We start from the raw sequence: 22,500 nt of genomic DNA on the forward strand, positions 1-22,500 counted from the left end.
TTTACATTCACAAAAATCTGTATTGAAGGGCTAGCTGAAACTGTCTTGCTGGATGTTAATCTTCTATAAAAGAAAACATAATTATCAGACTTGTCAGTTCTGTGTGTATGCCACTCTGTCCTGTAGTGACCCCTAGTGGAACTACTGAGAATAGGTGTATGGACCAGACCTTTCAAATAGGTTATTCTGACTGAAGTTAAGACTTCTGGCAAATTCTTGTTGAATATGTAAATCCATCAGATGTGGTCAGAAAACATGAAGTCCTTGTCCACGCACGTTGGTGAACTCTAGCTGGATGAACTCTCCAATGTGTATTGTGTCACTGACGTGACTCTTCTGTTTCTCTTCTTCTCAGGGCGATGACGATGCACAGCAGTATTTCCTACTCACCCCCAACAATAGCTGTTGGGACTGGGTGAGGGAGAGAGAACAGAGAGAAAGAGAAAGAGAGAGAGGAAGAGAGTGAGAGGGAGAGAGAGTAGGAGAGACCGGGAGAGAGTGAGTGAGAGAGAAAGAGAGTGAAAGGGAGGGGGGCGGACCCACATTATCCCCTCAAGAGAATTGGCTTGATACCAGAGAAAACAGGTGAGTTATCACTGAGAACATACAGTCCCACAATGTCACACTATTATGAGTTATTACTGAGAACACACTCTCACACAGTGTCACATTATCTCACACTCACACACAGTGTGACATGATCATGAGTTATCATGGAGAACACACACTCTCACACTATGTAACATTATCATGAGTTATCACTGAGAACACACACTTTCACAGTGCTACATTATCATGAGTTATCACTGAGAACACACACTTTCACAGTGCTACATTATCATGAGTTATCACTGAGAACATTATTATGGAAGGGCACAGGAGCCTGACACTGCATATCCTTTGCGTTTTCCTGCAGACTTGGACCACAGTGACAGCATTAGTCCTTCACTTCCTGGCCGTAGCCCCACCCCTCCACCGAAGTCCCGCCTGGCCCCTCACCTCTGTTTGGAGCCCTGCCCACCGCCGCCGCCGCCGCCAACCACGCAGGGCCTGGAAGGTGGGCGAGCCACGGCCGCCGGGTTTCCATGGCAACGGCACCCTAGGGCTGCCATGGCAGCTGCTGCCGCCGATGCCCCACGCCATTTTACCGCACTGACACCGCCCACCACGACGGAGGAGGAGGAGCAACAGGAACGACGAGCCACCGCCAAGCTGTACGGAGGCTCCGCCCCGCCACGGACGGAGAGAGAGAGAGAGAGAGAGAGGGGGAGGGAGAAGGAGAAGGAGAGAGAGAGGGAGAGAGAGAGGGAAGAAAGGGAAGTCAGCGGCAACGAGTGTCTGGTGTGTGGGGCTCTGTTTGGTTCGCAGGAGAAACTCCGCCTCCACGCGCTGTGTCACACAGGAGAGAAGGCGTTCCGCTGCTCCCAGCCCCACTGTCCCAAGGCCTTCACCTCCAAATACAAACTTTTCAGGTACTAAAGACCAAATACAAACTGTTCAGGTACTCACCTCCCAATACAAACTGTTCAGGTACTAAATACAAACTGTTCAAGTTCTGTACTAACTACCAACGTTCATGTACTAACGACCAAACTTCAGTGAGGTTGTCAGTGCATTCAGTGGTATTTCAAGTGCATTTCAACACCCTTTGCTAGGAGAGGCATTGTCACTGTCACACAATCACACTGCTCCCTCAGTACTCCACTATCGACAGCCTACACAGAGCGGTCAATAGTACAGTGAAGATTTCATCCAGGGGAGGCTGGGTGAGGTAGAAATCGGAGGACGGGCTCACTGAAATGCATGGAATAAGGAATGGTATCAAACACGTGTACGTTACAATGAGCCTGTCCTCTGATTTCTACCTCCACCAGCCTCCCCTGATTTCATCATTATGCTACGGTAACATCTCAATGCTATTCCTGAAGTCCAAATTTACAGTTCTGTTTAATCACTTAGGTTTGAATCTGCTGCTTCTCTCATTGTTTCTCTCCCTGAACATTCTTTCACTGTACTTACATTTGTCATATTCTTTCTTTGTCTATCGTTCGCTCTCATATTATCTCTTTAACTGTTAGCATTCTCTCTCTCCCTCTCTCAATCAAATGAGCATCATTGATAGCATGATAACATGGAAGTTATTATGAATATCACAATTAATAGTAACTCCACCCCCCCCTCCCCATCCAGGCATATGGCCACACATTCACCTCAGAAGACCCACCAGTGTTTGTTCTGTGAGAAGATGTTCCATCGCAAAGACCACCTGAAGAACCACCTGCAGACCCACGACCCCAACAAGGAGGCCTTCAAATGCCAGGACTGCGGCAAGCACTACAACACCAAGCTGGGATACAAACGTCATGTGGCCATGCACTCCGCCACTGCCGGCGACCTCACCTGCAAGGTGTGTCTGCAGAGCTACGAGAGCACGCCGGCGCTCCTGGAACACCTCAAGAGCCACTCAGGGAAGTCCTCCGGCGGCGCCAAGGAGAAGAAGCACCCGTGCGACCACTGCGACCGCCGCTTCTACACGCGGAAGGACGTGAGGCGTCACATGGTGGTCCACACAGGCCGCAAGGACTTCCTGTGTCAGTACTGCGCCCAGCGCTTCGGCAGGAAGGACCACCTGACGCGCCACGTGAAGAAGAGCCACTCGCAGGAGCTGCTGAAGATCAAGGCGGAGCCTCCGGACATGCTGGGTTTATTGGGGTCTGGGTCGCCCCCTTGCTCTGTCAAGGAGGAGCTGAGTCCCATGATGTGCAGCATGGGCCCCCCCACCTCCAAGGACCCAATGATGGCCAAGCCCTTCCCCAGCGGGACCCCCTTTCCCATGGGCATGTACAACCCTCATCACCTCCAGGCCATGTCCAGCCCTGGGGGTGTGGGGGTTGGGGTGGGTGTGGGGGTCGGTGTTGGGGTGCCCCACCACCACTCCCTGATGCCTGGGTCCCTGTCCGCTGCCATAGGCATGGGCTGCCACATGGACCCCCCGCCCGGGTCGCTCCACCACCACCCCCTCCACCATCATCATCACCACCACCACCATCATCATCATCACTCGCCCCCGCTACCCAACCAGCAGCCCTCGCAGGGCCAGCAGCACCACGGCCACCCCTCCCACCCCCACCCCCACCCCCAGCAGCACCCCCACCTCGCCCAGCCCCCGCCCAAGTACCAGCTGGGATCTACCTCATACCTGCTGGACAAGCCTCTGAAGGTGGAGATGGAGAGCTTCCTGATGGACCTCCAGAGCGGCCTCCCCTCCTCCTCCACCTCAGACCCCCACTCTGCTGCTGGCTCCCCGCCGAAGGAGGGCCTGGAGGACGAGCTCTGCGGTGGGGACCACCTCCTGTCCAAGAGCCCCGCCGTCATCGCCGAGTCCCTCTGTGCTGCTAACATGGACTTCTCCCACCTGCTGGGCTTTCTGCCCCTCAACCTGCCTCCCTACAGCGCCCCCATGAGCACCGGAGGCCTGATGATGGGCTACACCTCGTCAGCCGCCTCCTCCTCTTCCTCATCTTCCTCCTCCTCGTCCCTGCATGGTGGCAGCGCCGAGCATCACGCCAGCATGGCGTCTCTTACCTCTTCTCTCCAACCTCAACCTCAGGAGCAGCTGGGCTCCGGCTCGGCCGGCGGTCTGGGGGCACTGGGAGGGCTCGGGGCTCTGCACCCCCTCCCCCCGGTGTTCAGCTCCAGCCTCAGTACGACCACCTTGCCCCGCTTCCACCAGGCCTTTCAGTGACACGGGACAACGACGTTGTCCTCCATGTTGGCCCCCAACGTTCCATGACAACAGCATTCTAATGAGACATCTATTCTCTCAGTGGAATTCAACTGTAATGGGAACCTTTGGTGCCAATATGGCGTCCATCAGAGTTCTATATATCAAACAGAGTTTGCCAGTAACTCTGTAGGCCTTTGTCGATGGCTCCCTACACCAGCCCTAGCGTCAGCCCCAGCCCTAGCGTCAGCCCCAGCCCTAGCGTCAGCCCCAGCCCCAGCCCCAGCATCGGCCTGCCCATGAGAGTCCAGGGGCCATATCAAAGGGCTGTAAAAACAAAACAAAAAAACACACAAACACTTGAACACTTAGAAGCCTTAAGTAAAGCGCACAAAAGCTTTGGATTGAGCCTTAGAGGAACGGAAACACCTTTTATTGAGAAAAGGATGAATAAGATGAGAAAAGAAGAAACTAAGCAGCTTTTCTTTGGGCTTTCTTTCTATCCTTGTAGTTATGATGATGATTTAAATATCCCCCTCTTTAACCAACCCCCCCCCCCCCAACACCACCACCACCTATAGTTAGCAGGCAGCATCAGTAGGCCTAAAGGCGTGGTACTGCCTACTCTATAAAGTAATAATATTGAGAGTTAAAAAAGAATCAAAGATTAATTTTTAGAGAAGATATTATGTGTCTTTTGTGACCCAGAAAAAAAGATTAGTTTGAAGTGGATAAGATATTATTTTTCTTGCTTTTCCAAATGTTACTGAATATATGCTAGTTAGTGTCTCCTTCTGCGTTTCAAATATGAACAACCTACAAACTGTCCCCGCCGCCGGGAGGAAAGATTAGTGAAGGAATTAAGTTATGATAATGAGATTGAGCCAACATTACCCTAACGTTGAAGCAACTGACGTTGAGCCAACCAACCCTAAAACCATCCTCCAGTAGGCTAGAGCCACAATAATTCTCCAGTCTAGAAGAAAAGTGCTCCAGTCTAGAACAAAACTATTATTGCAGTTACTTTCTATAAACTGAAGTCAAACAACAACAACTGATGTGTGATGGCTCCTAGAGCCGAGTCAGTTGTGATAAAACTAGTTTGCTAAATGAAACCAGAGACCAGTGAGCTTTGATAGCTGGTCTGAATATTATGCTGCCAAACACAGCAACCAGTGATGTGAACGGTGACGCGGCCCACGTGTGTTCACTGAGAGGGAGATGTGAAAGTGCCTGAGTTGGCAGGAAAGATGCAAAGTCACGCTGGTTTTTTGTTGTTCCTCAAGAGAAGCACTTTTTTTTAGCAGAAGGCACTTCACCTTTAGGAATCTCCTTGGCAACGCCCTCCGACCCCCTGACCCCCTGACCTGTAGACACAGGCAGACCTATTGGGACAGGGCAGGGCCGGCATGATGCTATAATAGCAGAGGATATCTCCCCCTCCTCACGCTACGCATGGGGACAGAGGGGTGTAGCACCGAGCAGGATCACTGAGTTAGCCAGCTAGTTAGTCAGCTAGCTTTGATAAACAAACATAGCTCTGTATGACTTTCTGGGCCATTAAGAGAGCTGGCATTATATATAGGGCACAGGGGAGTGTCAGAAATGAACTTGAAAACATGAAACTATTTCTGAATATTTAGGAGAGTTAGCTGGCTAGCCAACAGGTCCTGCAGTGTGATGTCATACTCCCCCCATGGTCATGTGACTATTGTTTGATTTGATTGGTGGGGATTTTCCTTCCTTCAACTGTGCTTCCTTCCAACATTAATCTTTTTAAATTCTCCATGGCAACAATATGTCACATCCGTTTCTCGCCTGCCACATATAACTGAAATATATTTTTAGAAGAAACAAATATATATTTTTAGGCAGTTGTTTTAGAGAGATGTAAGGTAATTATAACCCTGACATATGTGAATAGCAACGCAAAAATAACAAACGACAGTTAAAGGAAAACGTGTAAAAGAATGTTATTGCAGTGTACGAAATATGAAATATCTCATCGAAAAATGAATATTATAATAGCTTTTTTGATTTCAGTAAGGTGTATTTTAGGTAGATGTATTAAAACAAAATGATAATGATGATGATGTTTTTTAATGTCTGGCAGGTTTACATTTGTGTGTATCTTGCATTTTATTGATCAAAAATGGATGAAGTATTAGCTTGTTCTCCTAGCTCTCTCTGTTGTATTCATTCTGTACCTGTTCATGTACTTGAGTAAGTAGAGCAGAAACTGGGACTGTGGATTGACACCAGTGGAGGCTGGTGGAGGTAGAGATCGGAGGACGGACCTCCGATTTCTACCTCCACCAGCCTCCCCTGATTGACACACGTGTAGTAGGCTGTTAGCGGCATAATAATCACCTAGTAAGAGTTGACATAGATATCTTTGATCGTCTTGTAGGAGTTTTAAAAACAAAATGGCCGACAATGATATAGGCTATAACCCGTTTCGATTCAGCCCTCTACTCTCTCAGTTTTAAACCCTAACCGGATATCTACTCTCAAATACAACTCGGGTGTTCTGCTTTTCTCATATTCACTCTAGTGTCTTGAAACCTTATTCAGCCCAAAGCGACGAACCTAAACCAGGTGCTTTTATGTCTGTGTCATAATTGATATGACATCAGTACGAAGGACAATATTCATGTCCTGTCGTTGGCATAGCAACCAACAGATTCTAATCTCACCGTATAACGATTTTCACATCATTATACGTTTTATAACTTTACCACAGAAGTTGTTATGATAGATTCGGGCTTTGGGACTTCAAGCACATGGGTTGTCCTAAGGTCATCAGTCTACGAAGGGCTAGGTGCGTCTAGAGTGGACTGGCTACAGTATAAATTGTCAAGCCTCATGGTAAACGAAAGGACCGCTCTCGTTTATATGTCCTTCTGCCACATCCATGTCCATATGCATCTATTAGCCAATAGTAACATAGTTTCAATGATAAATAGAATACAAAAAAAAAAACACATTAAAAAAACAAGGAATAAGTCAGACATATTTGCTGCTTTTAGCTATGGTTGCCCAGCAACTGTAGGCTACTAGAACATTTCACCGTTGCAGGATGTGTAAGCTGAAAACATGCACAACCCAGAACCTTCGGAGCGTTCTCTCCTTCCTTTCTATACACCTACTCTTCCTCATCCTCACAGCGCTGCTTATAGATTCATAAAAAAAAGGGTCTAAAAGACACAATATCCAGGACAAAGAAGTCGTCCGTCTGGTCTTTGACATTCAAAGCACGGGACGGGTGGACAGACAGACGCCTGACTAGGATATTGCTTGTTAAGTCATTTTGTTTTTGTTGTCATATTATGATATATATTTTTTTTTTCTGTTTGTTAAAACAGGACCTCGAAAACAACACAACACATCACCTCATTTTTATTTTTATTATTTTTTTCTTACCAAAACCTGGGGAGAAGAAACTACATTTCTGCACAATTGCTTGTTGAAAAAGAAAATAGTACTATTTGTAAGAATTATCCCTCAGATTGATCAACATGCCCCCTTTAAACCCCAATCAACTTATCAATATGAAAGATAGAAGTAGCCGATTTAAATTGATCTAGTAACTCTTTGCAAAGTTGCTCTATATTACCTGTGTTGTTACACAGTGGTTACTCTCATGTATTGTGGACAAAACCTTCGGAATGTGATTGGTTGTCACAAATAGCACTAGCCAATACCAGACATCCACACTGGTATCAAATTACCCAAGTGTATTAGACATTTACCAATCTATCCTTGGGAGATCTTCTGCTACTGAATCATCTAAATGATTTACATTTCAAGATCTAAATATTGAATGACCATGATAAATATGAATCGCACTTTTGAGAGTATTTACCTATTTCTTTAATCAGAAATGTAGCATATGGATATTGATGTGAAAAGCCAAGATTGAAAAGTTTTGAATTCAAGTAGAAGAAAAAAATAACATGGCTTTGTTGCTTCTCAGCCAAATTCGTAGCAATCAAATTGAGCATTTATATTTTACTCACTAGAAAATGAACATATGGATGTTTTCCTAAACAGTGAAAAGCTATTGGCATATATAGAGTTTGTCCTCCCTGGGTTTCTGTGAGTTTCTGAATTCTAGCACTTTCAACCTTTAAAAAAAGAGTATTTTTTCTTTTAAAATTTCAGCTTATATGTTCATATGTTTTTAATTTTGTATTTGATCCTGTTTATGTATGTGCCATTAGTTTGACGTGTAGATTTTATCAACCTTTTGTGTATTTTTTCTCCTCCAAAAAAAATAACAGTATTTTTGATAGACATTTCACTAATACCTACTTTCATTTAATGTTTCCCCTCTCCCCCCTGTCCCTCCCCCATCTTCCCTCTCCCCCTTCCCCTCTCCCCCTCTCTCAGCCCTGATGGGTTTCCAGCTTTGCCTTCTCTATTCAAATTGTATCTCATCAAAACAACTTCTACAACCAAGAGCTTGTATCAGAACAGGGTTAGACACCTTTGCCTCTCAGAACAGCCAGTGGAGATTGGTGGAGGCAGAAATCGGAGGACAGGCTCATTGTAATGCATGGAATGAAATGAGGAATGATACCATTCCTCATCCCATTACATGCATTACAATGAGCCAGTCTTCCGATTTCTGCCTCCACCAGCCTCTCAGAGCAGCAGACGTTTGTCTCTAGAACACCATGACATCACATCCACAACCTGTCAAAGAACTGCTACCAGATAAAGTGCTAGATTCTAGTTCTGCTTTAGAAAAGTAAAAGCATTCTTAGACATCATTGTATTTGGAAACCAATTATAAAGCACTTTGTTGTTCATTACGACAGAGTGGTTTTGAGACTCCCCGCCGGCTCACTGCCGACTGTTACTGTTACACCATATTTGAAAAGCATCAAACTTCCATAATTCATTTGCATCGATAGCAGCAGGTTGTGGATGTCAAGCTCACCTATAGCTCTGGCTGAGTGCTGGGACCTTTTCAGGAAGGCGCATCGTCACAAAACGCTCAGACAGAAATGGATCACGTATGACAGGTATGTCTGTCAGATCTATAGGCTGACATCACATTTCTGTCTGTAGACGTTGTGAACGTTTCGCCTCTCTGAACGCACCCCTAATGTTCTGCTGTGAGGCCTTGTTGTTTGTAGGTTCAATACATTGTGGTATAAATGCTAGAGCTGTCTTCTTTAGTCATACATGTCTCCATGGTTCAATACATAGAGGTTTAAATACTAGAGGTGACTTTTCTAGTCCTATACAATATACCTATGGTTTAATACATAGAGCTACTGTATAAATACTAGAGGTGTCTTCTCTAATCATATATCTCCATGGTTCAATACATAGAGGTGTAAATACTAGAGGTGCTTCTCTCGTCACATACAATATCTTTATGCTTCAATACTAAAGCTATAAATGCTAGAGGTGTCATCTCTAGTCATATATCTCCATGGTTCAACCGTAGAGCTACTGTATAAATGCTAGAGATGCCTTCTCTAGTCATATACAATATCTTTATGGTTCAATACATAGAGGTGTAAACGCTAGAGGTGCCTTCTCTATTCACATACAATATCTCTATGATTCAATATATAAAGGTATAAACGCTAGAGGTGCCTTCTTTAGTCATACATAATATCTTTATGCTTCAATACATAAAACTATAAACGCTAGAGGTATCTTCTCTAGTCATATATCTCCATGGTTCAATACATAGAGGTATAAACGCTAGAGGTGTCTTCTCTCGTCATATATATGATACATTACCTCGTCTGTACCTACTGGGGCTGCACTTATCCTCCTCTCCTCTGTACTGGTAGGTGCAGAACACTCGTTTATTAAGGGAATTCATACATCGATTTAAGTCACAAAACCGATTGGATTTCAATAATGCTTTTTTTTTTTTTTTTTTTTGCTTTCTAGTGAGAAACTGGGTACTGTCTGGTGCAGACAACATCCACGCGTAGTTTTATATATTTTTAGCTTATTGTAAGTGCATTCCAACCTAGCTCTCTTTGTGTATCTTAATGTTTAGCAACATAGCCCTTTTATTTTAGTACTTGCTCTTACCACCACCTCTGGAAAAAAGGTGAAAGAAAGAAAATAAACGAAAATGGAATACTTGCATTCATCCTGACACTATTTTATATAGCATGGAGTTTATCAACTACAGGGAGAATTGTATAGAAATATGCTTCAGAGAAAAAAACGTGCTTTTTTGTTACATATCTCACATGCAATCAGTTGCTGCAATGTATAGTAACAGATTTGTATATTGGTTGATCCAAAGAGATGAACAGAACAACAAACCTATTTACTTCTTGTGTACAGTACATTGTATCTTTGACTTGTCATGTGTTATGTTGAAATGATTAAAAGACGAACCCACGGTTTCATAACTTTATTGTATTTATTTATTTAACCACATATCTTTACCAGTTACCCTTATCCTTACCAACCAAACCGAGTCCTTGGCCGTGTCTGAATGCCCCTACCGCGACCTACTCAGTAGGCGTTTTCAGTGTGCTAGAATATAACTTTATGCAGGATGCGTAATGTAATGACTAGGTGGTATGAGCTCTCGGACACGGCCCTTGACGATGGGAAACATACTATAGCTAAAACCACAAAGTTTAAAAGACGTACAGTAGCCACATGTGTCCGTTGCAGCATGACCGTAGAGTTGGACCATATAAATAGCTCAACCAGACTTACGCCTCAACGGGCTATTTACATTCCATAAGAGCCATGCGCCACATTGCAGCACGCATACACACACACAGAGCCATGCACCACATTGCAGAACACACACACAACACAGAGCCATGCACCGTATTGCAGCACACACACACACACACACACTGGACACCGGCGTGAGGACGGAGCTAATTGCAGGATGATGCAGCTAGCCTATACTTAAAGTGTGGTGCTTATAGGAGCTAGCTACGCTCCCAGATACCCGACAGGAAGCAGACCAGGCTATAACACTAGGAAATAGAACCCTGTCTGGTCTCTGAGATACGTGCTGGCCAGCCACAAGGCTCGTAAAGCAGGGGGGCGGAGACGAGAGACTGTGTAATCTGACACCAGCTCCTCAAGACATACAACACTGTGTGCGTGAGAGAGAGAAACAATAGGACACACACACACACACACACTTCAACACATCAGCCATCAGACTTGTCATTAACGAACACAGAGACCCTCTCCAAATTACAACTTATCAGCACTTTTATTGTTTCATACATTTTATAATTGGACATTCTGTAAAGAAAAAGGAAAGAAAGAAAACGTTTCTTTAATAAAAATCATGCTTTTGGCTAAAACAAGGACATGATCCACACAGACAAAGCCCCACAACAGCAAAACAAAACATTACAAAGCCTTGTATTTACATACATTGTCGACACCCATTCATTCACCCACGCACGCGCACACACACACAAACACACACTCGCACACACACACCTCGGGCCGTTAAAGTACATGTTTAGAAAACTCCTGGCTCCAGAGATTGACACCATACTGAAGAGGTGAAGGAGAGCGGGAGGAGAGGGATGGAGATGGAGAGAGATGAAACATGAAAAAGGGTGTGGATACTGTGGATAGAGAGTGGTAGGATTCATTCAATGGCTCACCATGGCCTGCCTCCTCTCCCCCCTCGCTATATAGCCTCCCCCCCTCCCCATAGTCATGGAGAATTTAGTCCCTTCTCAGCACTGTTCAACCCTATCCCACCCTGCACCCCATCTACACCCCCCCCCCCCACCTCCACCAGGCCATCCCCACTCTGGTGTCCACCCTCTGGGGACCAGCTTCCCCCGCCCCCCCCTTCCATGAATGCATAGATCAGTAGGGGTGTGGTGATGCTAACATTGATACTTCATTCAAATGCATTGTACTGTACAAGAGAGTGACCGTATGATATTTCTCTGCTCAAGAAATATGTTTCAATAAAACACTTCCAGACCAAAATCTCAGCAGTGACACAGATGAAGGACAAGATCATTATGAGAGAGAGAATCCATGTCCTCTGTTTAGTTTTGTTCTAAAGCATTAGCCCCTGTGAGTCAAATGGGCTTTCCCTCGGACAACATCAGATCATGGACTCAGTGTCGAGAAGAAGGGGGAAATTGAGTTCACATACTTTGACACATTCCAGTTCTCTGGTCAGTACCATTAAAGACACACTGCTATGTTGATGTTGTTGTTGAGGGAGACATTTAAACTAAGCTTACAGCTGTGGCGGTTCACAACAGGACGTGGAAACTGCAGTAAAAAATAACTGAACATTTTAATATCATTACTGGCTCGTTACAATGGAGACTTGATGTTCCCAGCATCATTTCCATGAGCTAAACCAACATCCTCAGAGCCATGCTAACCAAAGTTTGACTCCCCCCACCCCGAACCTAAAGTCCTCTGATCGTAAAAGTCTCTGTACGATAAAAAAAGAAAACTAACTTCAGAAAAACAGAGAGGACAGAGAGAGAGAGAGAGAGATAGAAGTCAGAATAAAATATGTTACAGGGAACCGATTTTAAAAATGATAACTGACACAATGTTCTTCAGCAGTTTATGCCTGTCTGACCCCCGTAGACACACACACACACAACCCAAATATACAGAGAATGCTGTCAACGGAACATGCTTTGGCCCATGTTGCTGTGTTCTGCAGGACCAGGACCCCAGCAGGTACACTGGTTCTATCCCCCGAGGACACAGCTCTCTGTCTCAGTGGACCTCCGATAGAGGGAGGAGGAGGGAGAGAGACGAGAACACCCAACCATCTTGCTGTTCTCTCTCTCTCCTCCAGGCCTGTGGGTGGCGCTGTCCCACTAAAACACCCCCACCTGAGCTCTCAGACTTCCTTCCAAACATACACGCACGCACCCACGCACAAGTCAGTGCTTGCTGGACATAAAGAATTAAAAAAAAAATACTTAAAAAAAAAAAAAAGTAAAAAGTAAAACCTAAAAAAGTAAACTGTGGCAAAAACAAGGAGATGAGCAGCGGAGTGGGAGCGGCTTCAGTCAATCTTGACGGCTGCGTAGATCTTGCGTATGAACATGTAGGCAGCGTAGAAACCGATGGTTCCCGTCAGCAGCCAGAAGGACAGCACCATCAGAGCTGTGTAGCCGAAGTAGAGAAGGGAGGGGATGAACTCTACGATGTCCAGCTGAGGAGAGAGAGAAAGAATATGTTAACAGTCAATACGGATACATCACTGATAGATAGATAGACAGATAGACACACGCAATCTTACAAGAGGAAAGAAGGTTTTTCCACAACATGATAATGAATGTTGTTTGTTTGTTTACCTTGTTGATGAAGTAGAAGATGGCGTAGACGAGGACATAGAAGGCCGAGCCTCCCGACACCAGGAAGGTTCTCCACCACCACCTGTAGTCCTGGGGGATGCACACACACACGCACACACACACGCACACACACACGCACACACACACACCAGGGGTTACGATGGAGCGAGTGGGTGTGTGAGAGAGAGATCATATATACTGAAAAAAGTATAAACTCACTGCAATGTAAGTCGCTTTGGATAAAATGGCATATTATTATTATTATATTATGAGAGAGGTCACAGGCAGAGCCTAACTCCTAACCTCTGCACAGAGATGGAAGTAGACCATAGTGGTGTGTGTGTGTGTGTGTGTGTGTGTGACCGCTAACCTCTGCGCAGAGCTGGAAGTAGACCATGACGATGCTGATCTGAGAGCAGGACACGACGAGGATGATGAAGACGAGGAAGAGGAAGCCAAACAGGTAATAGAACTGGTTCTCCCAGATGGCCTATAGAGGGCGACAACAGCATCTACCATTATATGTCTGTGACCCACATCAAAACCCTCCTCCCCCTGAGAGCAAACTGTGGTCGAAGAAAAGAATAAAAAGAAATTAAAATATTCTACTTGGAATTATAATTTTCTTTTCATGTCCTCCAATTAGGAGAGGTTGGGGCAGGGAAAAGAACTGGGGACTAGAAATTATGCAAGCAATGCTATTGGATAGAACATAAAATCTATTCACTAATTTCAAAGCTGATCTATCCCTAACAAAAAATAATAATACAGAAAATAATAAACTGTGGTAGAGAAAGCCTCTCTGACCTCCCATGCCCTGAAGAAGATCCTATGACTGCTTAGCTCAATATATTGACTTGGTTAATTGATCGCTGAGTGTGTGGACACTTCCTTCTATAATAACTCTCTCATTGCAATGCTCCCCCCCCCCCCCCCCCCATTTTCCTTGTTTGAAGTGTTGAGTATGAAGGGCGGATAGTTGGGATGCTGTATTGAGAGGAAGCAGACACTGCAGTCCAGAGGGTAGAGGCTAAGTGCGATGCTTGGAACGACCCTGATGGACGTCAACCTTGTTGAAGTTGAGATTTAAAACGGTTATGGTTAGGGTAAGGGTTAAGGTTCAAAGTAAGGGTTAGGGTCAAGGTTCGTCCCAAAGATCCCACTGAGCATCTACCCAGCCCAGAGGGCCTGGCACAGGAACAGGAAGTGACAGGAGGAGAGGGCTGTGCTACTCACACTGAAGATGAAGAAGAGCTCTATGAACATGGCTCCGAATGGTAGGATGCCTGCCATCAGGATCCTAGAGGGGGCGGGACAGAGAAGAGGTGTTGTAGCTGTAATGGTGGTATAGCTTGGATAACGTAATGTAGGGCAGGATGGGTAATGTAGTGTAGGGCATTATAGGTATTGTAATGTAGGGCAGTATGGGTAGTGTAAGACAGTATGGGTATTGTAGTGTAGGGCAGTATGGGTATTGTAGCGTAGGGCATGATATATATTGAAGTGTAGGGCAGTATGGGTATTGTACTGTAGGGCAGTATGGGTAATGGAGTGTAGGGCAGTATGGGTACTGTCAGACCACTCACCCCACAAACTTGTTCATGTACCACCTCTGCTCAGGCACCTGTCGAGGGATCTGATTGGTCCGTACGGGGTTATCATAGGGCTGCTTACGGAAGCCAAAATAATAACCAAGGTAGACGAGAGGCATGGAGATCCCGAACCACATACATAGAAGAGCCAGCATTGTAGTGAAGGGCACCTAGAGGAGAGGAGGAGGAGAGGGGGGTTAGACATGAAGATACCCAACCACATACACACCAGAGCCAGCGTCGTAGAAGGGGACCTAGAGGAGGGGGGGGGGGGGGGGGGGGGTTAGACAAGGAGATACCCCGTGTGTGTGCGCGCATGGGGGTGGGGTGGCAGACAGGCAGTGACCTCAATACCCCAGACAGCAGATTTACCATAGCTAGCTATGTAGTGAGGCAGACACACACCATCACATGACTTCATTCACTGTTAAAGACCAGCAGAGTTACTTGACACTGTCAATGCGTTCATTCAGTGTTGAAGACTAGATGAGTCTCCTGTGTCATTACAGGGTTCTCCTCAAAGAATGTAAGAGTGGCGCTGCTCCACACTGTGAACTTGCCCGTGCCACTATGTAAACATTACAAGGCAAATGAAACTATATATTTAGTAATGACAGAGTAACTGTCTTTGATCGCCGACATCGTTAAAAACGAAACCGAAAGTCAAAGCGTTACGATGTTCCTCAGTGAATTCAGCGTTTTAGCTGGTATTTTTTTGTGCATTTTGACATGAATGAACACAAGTCAGGTTTTGATGATACAATCCATTGTCTTCATTCAGTAGTAAAGACCAGTGAAGTCTCTCTCACCGCTCCAGACGAGTGTTCTCCCCAGATGAAACAGTTCAGGACGAAGCAAATCCCAAACACCACGGCAGGGTACAGGGTGGCTGTCTGTAGACACACACAGTGAGGGTCACATACGTGAAGGCAGCAACAGCCCAGTACACTTGCGTTGACATCCAGGGTAAAGGACTAGGCTTAGCTACTCACACAGAACGCCCCCTTCTTCCACCGATGGCCTTTCAGCGTGCGGTACAGCCTGCCAGCGAAGTAGCCACCAAACACACTGGAGGGAAGGAGGGAGGGAGGCACACACACGGTGAGGCTTATGCCTCCCTCATAGACAATAGATGGACCATAGTACAGCACAGTGAAACGTGAAGGAGACTGGTTCTTACCCCATGAACATGAACAGGAAACAGGATGTGGTCATTAGAGCTCCTCTACTGGACGGAGACAACATCCCCAACATGGCTACGACTAGAGAGGAAGAAAAACACAAAAGAAACATATATATACATACATACATATATATACATATATGGTCCATGATGACATCATTGCATCTCGCAATTCCTGCAGATCTTTCAGGTGCACTTTCAAGCTGTGAATCTCCCGTTCTACCACATCCCAAAGGTGTTCTATTGGATTCAGATCCGGTGACTGGGAAGGCCACTGAAGAACACTGAACTCATTGTCATGTTCATGAAATCAGTTGGAGATGACTTTTGCTTTGTGACATGGTGCATTATCATGCTGGAAGTAGCCATTAGAAGATGGGTAAATTGTGGCCATGAAGGGATGCACATGGTCCCCACACCAATACACCAACTCCACCATGAGAAGGTGTATAGGTGTTCCTAATAAAGTGTTCAGTAAGTGTATATATATATAAAACTAAATTTTATCCTCAATTACATTACATCAATTACAATTACACCCTCCCCAACATGGCTTATGACTAGAGGAGAGAAATACACAGACAAATATATCTGCAATATTAACAGCTCTAGTGTATGCCATGGTAACAATACAATTGTGGACCATACTGTATCTAAAGCTGACAATGCAAATGGTTTACATGGTAAAAAGCAAACTAAACTTGGATGCCAAAGGGGGCTCTTGATAATCATATTATTCTCTGTTACTTTTATCTAGCTAACGGAAAACTGCAATAATATGAAAAAAGCCTAGAAATGTTTGATTGTGGGAGACAGATGGAGCTAGCAGAGAGAGACTCTCAGCCAAACAAACTCACAGATGACGATGAGGATCATGCAGAACAGCTGAATGCCCGAGCCCAGCAGGGAGCTGAGGATCATGGGATACTGGGGCGGCCGGAAGACGTCTCCGTGAACGTTCTTCCATCCTGACTCCTCCATGGTGTCCTCCTATAGAGGAGAGGGATACGTCAGCACACCCGCACACACACAATGTACGTACGTACGTACGTACGTACACACACACACACACACACACAGCAGAGGTATGTATCTTACTATGTCGTCTTCTCTGTTGTAGTTGGCGATGTCCTTCCTCAAGGTCCTGATGATGATCATGCTGAGGATACCTGGGGGGGGGGGTCAGGAGAGGAGAGGAGATGAGGTGGGGGGGGTCAGGGGATAAGGATAAGAGGAGGGGGAGAATGAATGAGAGGGAACATGACAGCACCATTCTTTAGGCTTTCCTTGTAACACATCACTAAGATCTTCGTAACACATTCATCAGCTGGAAAAAAACACTGTCTATGCTTTAGCCAACAGTGTGTGTGTGTGTATGTATGTATGTGAGAGAAAAAATACTGTGTGTGTGTGTGCGTGCATGCGTGTGTATACCGGAGAGGAAGAAGACGACCACCACTGAGTTGACGATGGAGAACCAGTGTATCTGGACGTCACTCATGGTGAGGTAGGTGTCCCAGCGAGACGCCCACTTGACCAGACTCTCCTATGGGGGGCACACACAGGACGGGGGATTATTAGGCACACACACTGAACTAAGCTGTTTGTATGAACAACTGGGAATCTCTGGCCAAATATACATGCATGGTTGGATGCAGTGCAACCTAGACACAGACAAAGGTACAGCCCTACACACACTCTCTCATGGCCCTACTCTCTCACACTCACTCACTCACACACACACACACACATACATACACACCTCCCAGTGGATGGAGTAGGTGAAGAGGACATCGTTCTCCTTGGAAGGGTCGATCTCCTGGGGGGCAGAGCCACTGGCCTCAGGTAGGGTACATGCCCCCTTATCATCAGCCTTCAGGTCTGCAGTGGGCGCACACACACAGACATTTTATAGGTGCTTGGCACATTTGCAACATTTCAGTTCCACCTCTACCGCTAGACACTACAGTTGTGATAGGATGGAAAAAAGGTACAAGCTGAATGGTTCTAGCTCTCATCTCTCATCTAACCCACCATTGATCCACTGACTGAAACATCACTGACTGAACCACCAGTGTCAGGGGCGTAGGGGTCAGAGGCGTAGGGGCCAGAGGGAGTTGTTTCTGGGCATGCTCAGTGCTACCTACCCTCCACCTTGACGCTCTGGGGCACCACCTCAAAGCGCACCACGCGGTAGTTGTGCTCCTCCTCCTCCTCCACCTTCTCCTTGTGGAAGTAGATGATGAACGACAGGTGGTTGTGGAGGTAGAACTGGGGAGGAGAGGAGAGAGGGAAGAGGAGAGGAGGAGAGAGGGAAGAGGAGAGGGGGGAAGAGGAGAGGGGAGATGAGGAGAGAGGAAAGAGGGGAGGTGAGAGGAGAGGAGAGAGGGAAGATAAGAGGAGAGGTAAGAGGGGGGGGGGAGGGGAGAGGGGGAAGGGGGAGAGAAGAAGAGAGGAGAGCGGGAAGAGGAGAGAGCCATGGTTAGATCACTAAATACAACCCAAAGAAGGTTCTGGTACCTAGACACTAGTTAGAAGGTTCTGGCACCTTGTTGTTGTCAGTGAAGCCCAGTCTGTATCCGTGTTCGAACTGGACATCTTTCATCACATCCTTCTTCTCCTCCTCTCCTCCCCCCGCCTCTCTGTTGGGGTAGAACTCTAGCCTGGTGGCCACAGGCAGGTTGTCTGCAATACTGGGGGGAAAGAGTACACACACCGGGTCAACACGTGTTACTGGGGTAGTAGACTGAGTTAGCACATCCAACAACGTTCAAATCACCTGACTGTTCGTCTAGCCAATGTATTGATCACATGGTTAGATCAACCAATCAAAGTCTTCCTTCTGGTGGGTTAACACACACTGGCTTAACACAACACTTCACACAGTCCACCACTGATGGTCTGCCGAGTGTATTGATCACATGATGATGACTGTCCAATCTAATCTGGCGAGAGATGCTGTGTGTTCAGGTCAATAAGGTCAGAGGGTAGAAGGGATGAGAGGAGAGGGAGGGAGGGCAGGAGGGATGCCTGGAGAGGAGGGAGGATGATAAGGAGAGGGGGCAGGAGGGAGGGAGGATGATAGGGAGGGAGGGACACTCACAGATAGATGGTTGGAGAGGAAAGAGAGAGGGAGAAGGGGGGGACACACTCAGAGAGGGAGGGAGGGAGGGAGGGAGAGAGGGAGGTAAGGACACTCACAGGTGAACATAGTACTCCTCCTGGATGCGTTCAGCCACCAGCTTGCTCTGGTCGATGCTCAGCTTCAGCTTAGCACACACCAGCTCACACTTCCTGTCCTGGTTCATCAGCACTGAGTAGGGGGTGTTGACAATACGGTCCCCTCGCAGCACCTCGCCTGTATACACACACACACACAGACACACACACACACACACACACACACACACACACACACACACACACACACACACACCACATTAGCAGGAGTTCCTGTGGGAAAATGCCTACACACTAGGTGTAACAGGTTACAATAAATGAAATAAATGAAAACCAAAACACATGCGATTGGCAACACCTCGCCATTGGTACATCACAGAGTAGAACAGGACAGAACCAGGGGAGGCAGAAATCAGGATGGGCTCAATGCATGGGCTGTAATGCATGGAATGGAATGAGGTATGGTATCTATGGTATCTACCGCCACCAGCCTCTGCTGAACAGAACAGAACAGAACGTACCCAGGTTCTCAGCCTTGTAGACCACCTTGTCCGGCCGACAGAAGGGCAGGGAGTAATACTCATAGGGCAGCTGGGTCCTAGAGCTGGTCAGCTTCACCGCCTGGGGGGAGGGGGAAGAGAGAGAGGGAGGGAGGGAGGCGAGGGAGAGGCAGGGAAATAGAGGGGGGGGGGGGGGGGGGGGAGAGAGAGAGACCAGTGTGTCAGACAGCCTCAGAGCGAACCACAGCTTTAGTCTGTCTCTCTACCTTAGGATCATATGATTACATAATAACATAACTACAATATCCAGCTTCACAGCCTGACAGAGAAACGCAGGGCCACAATTTACTTGTGGAAATAGTGCTGAGCAGCGCAAAATACACCCAACAACTGAATGATTTTCATTGTACCTCGTCTTTAAGAATGTTTTTGAGAAAACAGTCATTATTCAACCAGAGCTTTAGTGAACAGTCTCGCATTTAGCATATCATGAAAACACTAGTTGCAGTATTCAAACTCCCGTTGGATTATCTCTCATCATGTCTATTAGATATATTACGGTAAAGATGACCGACTTTGCTCACCTTTTGGCACATGCAAATTGGAGCCATCAGTGTGTGTAATGAATACAGCCAAATACAGTCCACTCTCTGAAGCACTCTAACTGTGGCGCTGATATGGCTAACCGTGGCTAGGAGACAACTCAGTAGTTGTTGTTGTTTCCAAACGGAGGTTAACCACACCAGGGCTAGGATAAATGCAACCTCTGTCTAAGCGCAACTCTATTTTCCAAATCCCACAAATTTATTCTGCTTGATTTTCTGGAATGACCGCTTGCCATGATGAAGTGATTGTTGTCATGATAGTCCTGAGCTGTTGGGATTTCAACTGTGCCTCCGGAGCAAACGTGATCCCTCGAGGTTAACCAAAGCTTTTGTCTCTATCCAACTTCTGCTATAATACTGTCATAATCTTTCATACTCAGCAGAAGGCATGCATGATCCATATGCTAATACGCAGCCACCAGAACTCAAAAACAGAACAATGCCCAGTAATCCATAGAAAGGCCAGGCCAGGCACAGAACATAATGGCCATAACAGAGTGGAGCATTACGTTAGCTACATCCTTGATTAAGCGTCAAATCTCCAGGAGGACAAAGGTAATAATGTAGCCTAGCATCTGTACTGCATACAGTACTAGCTGCTTTAGCTTTAGCCTACTTAATCAGTTGGCCTAGCCATTGTACTGTGTACAGTACTAGCTGCTTTAGCCTAACATCTGTACCGCATACAGCACTAGCTGCTTTAGCGTACTTAATGAGGTAGCCTAACTAGTACCAAGGAATCTAAACAGAAGAATGCTGCATTCAGGGCCATATTTGAAATGGGAATTTCATTGAAATGTGGCCCTCAGTGAGGGAGTCAGTTCCGGGTTTTGGATGACTTGTCGGACACGTCCTTCTTAGTCGACCAGTTTACCTTGATCTCCACAATGCTGTTCTGGTGGAAATTCATGGGTGCGACTCCAGGCACGTAGAAAGGGCATACCGCCGGCAGTATGAACAGCAGCAGCAGCCAGGCCCACGTCTCCTGGAGAATGAACACACACACACACACACTAATCTATCAACATAATGCATACCAGAGAGACTTAATGAATACAATACACCATACAATTAATTCCCCAGATAGAAGAATGGCACAATGACTGTCAATACTGACACAGGCTCCCCATTCAGCCATTGTAGAAGAGTCAATGGAGGCAATGGGATAGGCCTAAGTAATGTAAGATTTTGTTTGATGACATTTCATATAGGGTTTATATTGGCATTCATATCCACATGCACTTGGCACAGAGAAATCATCAGTGGAGGCTGATAGAGGTAGAAATTGGAGGACGGGCTCACTGTAATGCATGGAATGGAATAAGGAATGTGTTCTTGCCCATGCATTACAATGAGCCTGTCCTCCAATTTCTTCCTCCACAGCCTTCCTTGGAACTCATAGACTAGCGAGTCTATTCTACAAATAGGCCTATTAGTGAAATGTTTGCATCACAGGATCATAAGGATTTCAATTGCATACATTGAGGGAGTTTCAGTAACAAAACTATAGGATGTTCGCATGATGATGATGGAAAACATGCCTGTTCAAACAAAGCAACCTTTCACTGGGACACATTAGACGTAACGTGCTTGATTAGCTACACTAACCTGTTACAGAGTAACTGAGCATAAACTTCATCGTCATTGGAATTGGTGGCGGAGCAAAAGCTCCACTGGCCGCACATTTGTTAAACTTATTTTTCTATTTTTGTTCCTTTTCTACACTGACTGAGTGGTTGCTTACACACAAACTACACATTGACACAAGTCCGGACTAACCTTTTAGTAGCAGAATACATCAACACGGATATCACCAGACTTTCCCCACAGTAGTAAATTAGCTAGCCATCTCGTATCATCATCTATTTGCAAGCGCAGACAAACTGGGCGACCCGCCCGGTTTTAGCTATCTGTATAGGACCTATAACATGATTCTGCTTTCTAGATTGCGGAAATGTTTTAGCTATTTACTGGTAGCAGCTAGCAGTACTTGTACTGATAACTATAGCTAGCTGGATTAGCTACCTCCAGCCTATATTGCGATCACTGTGTGAAAGCTAATATCATAGCTAGCTAATTGGCTAAATTAGCTAGCTAACTTACAACCTAGTTAGGTAGCTAGCAGCAACAGTAATGTAACTTTGCAATGTAAAGCCTATTCGCGAAGTACCCTATTGGGCAGAATAACTACCAAGAGGCTCGGATATCATAATCGCGAAGAGTCACACTTGTTTGTTTACGCCCGAAAAACACTTTCTCTGGCTAGCTGTGCTCTGCGCTAGTTGACACACAGCTCAGCTGACAAGTTGGCTGAGCTAGCTAGCATCGTCAACATCCCTGATTCAGAGTCAGACAGCACATATACATAGTATTAGCATTATTTCACCTGCTAAAGAACA

The 22,500-nt window shown here is 46.0% G+C and overlaps 2 protein-coding genes across 3 annotated transcripts in view; one reads left to right on the forward strand and one right to left on the reverse strand.

The window, feature by feature from the left end:
- plagl2 (pleiomorphic adenoma gene-like 2) overlaps window positions 1-3,998 on the forward strand; it is a 22,221-nt gene extending 18,223 nt beyond the window's left edge. The window contains exons 2-4 of one of the 2 annotated variants that reach the window (XM_083675718.1): window positions 356-585; window positions 917-1,472; window positions 2,191-3,998. In XM_083675718.1, coding sequence (XP_083531844.1) covers window positions 1,111-1,472; window positions 2,191-3,745 — 1,917 coding nt within the window. In that variant the 5' untranslated portion in view covers window positions 356-585; window positions 917-1,110 and the 3' untranslated portion in view covers window positions 3,746-3,998. The other variant, XM_083675719.1, reaches the window with a different exon arrangement.
- Window positions 3,999-11,541: 7,543 nt separating this feature from the next.
- The window catches only part of tm9sf4 (transmembrane 9 superfamily protein member 4), a gene marked incomplete at its 5' end in the record, with an annotated part of 11,094 nt that continues 135 nt past the window's right edge, over window positions 11,542-22,500 (reverse strand). Inside the window, 17 exons of the mRNA XM_083675717.1 lie at window positions 11,542-12,899; window positions 13,042-13,131; window positions 13,412-13,531; window positions 14,278-14,341; window positions 14,628-14,803; window positions 15,443-15,526; window positions 15,626-15,701; window positions 15,814-15,895; window positions 16,674-16,806; window positions 16,915-16,985; window positions 17,251-17,362; window positions 17,579-17,697; window positions 17,964-18,087; window positions 18,365-18,509; window positions 19,018-19,174; window positions 19,518-19,617; window positions 20,976-21,086. Of these exons, the coding sequence (XP_083531843.1) occupies window positions 12,750-12,899; window positions 13,042-13,131; window positions 13,412-13,531; window positions 14,278-14,341; window positions 14,628-14,803; window positions 15,443-15,526; window positions 15,626-15,701; window positions 15,814-15,895; window positions 16,674-16,806; window positions 16,915-16,985; window positions 17,251-17,362; window positions 17,579-17,697; window positions 17,964-18,087; window positions 18,365-18,509; window positions 19,018-19,174; window positions 19,518-19,617; window positions 20,976-21,086 (1,914 nt within the window). The 3' untranslated portion in view covers window positions 11,542-12,749. The remainder of the gene's footprint in view (window positions 12,900-13,041; window positions 13,132-13,411; window positions 13,532-14,277; window positions 14,342-14,627; window positions 14,804-15,442; window positions 15,527-15,625; window positions 15,702-15,813; window positions 15,896-16,673; window positions 16,807-16,914; window positions 16,986-17,250; window positions 17,363-17,578; window positions 17,698-17,963; window positions 18,088-18,364; window positions 18,510-19,017; window positions 19,175-19,517; window positions 19,618-20,975; window positions 21,087-22,500) is intronic.

Source organism: Argentina silus (assembly GCF_951799395.1).
Source record: "Argentina silus genome assembly, chromosome: 8".
Lineage (NCBI taxonomy): Eukaryota > Metazoa > Chordata > Actinopteri > Argentiniformes > Argentinidae > Argentina > Argentina silus.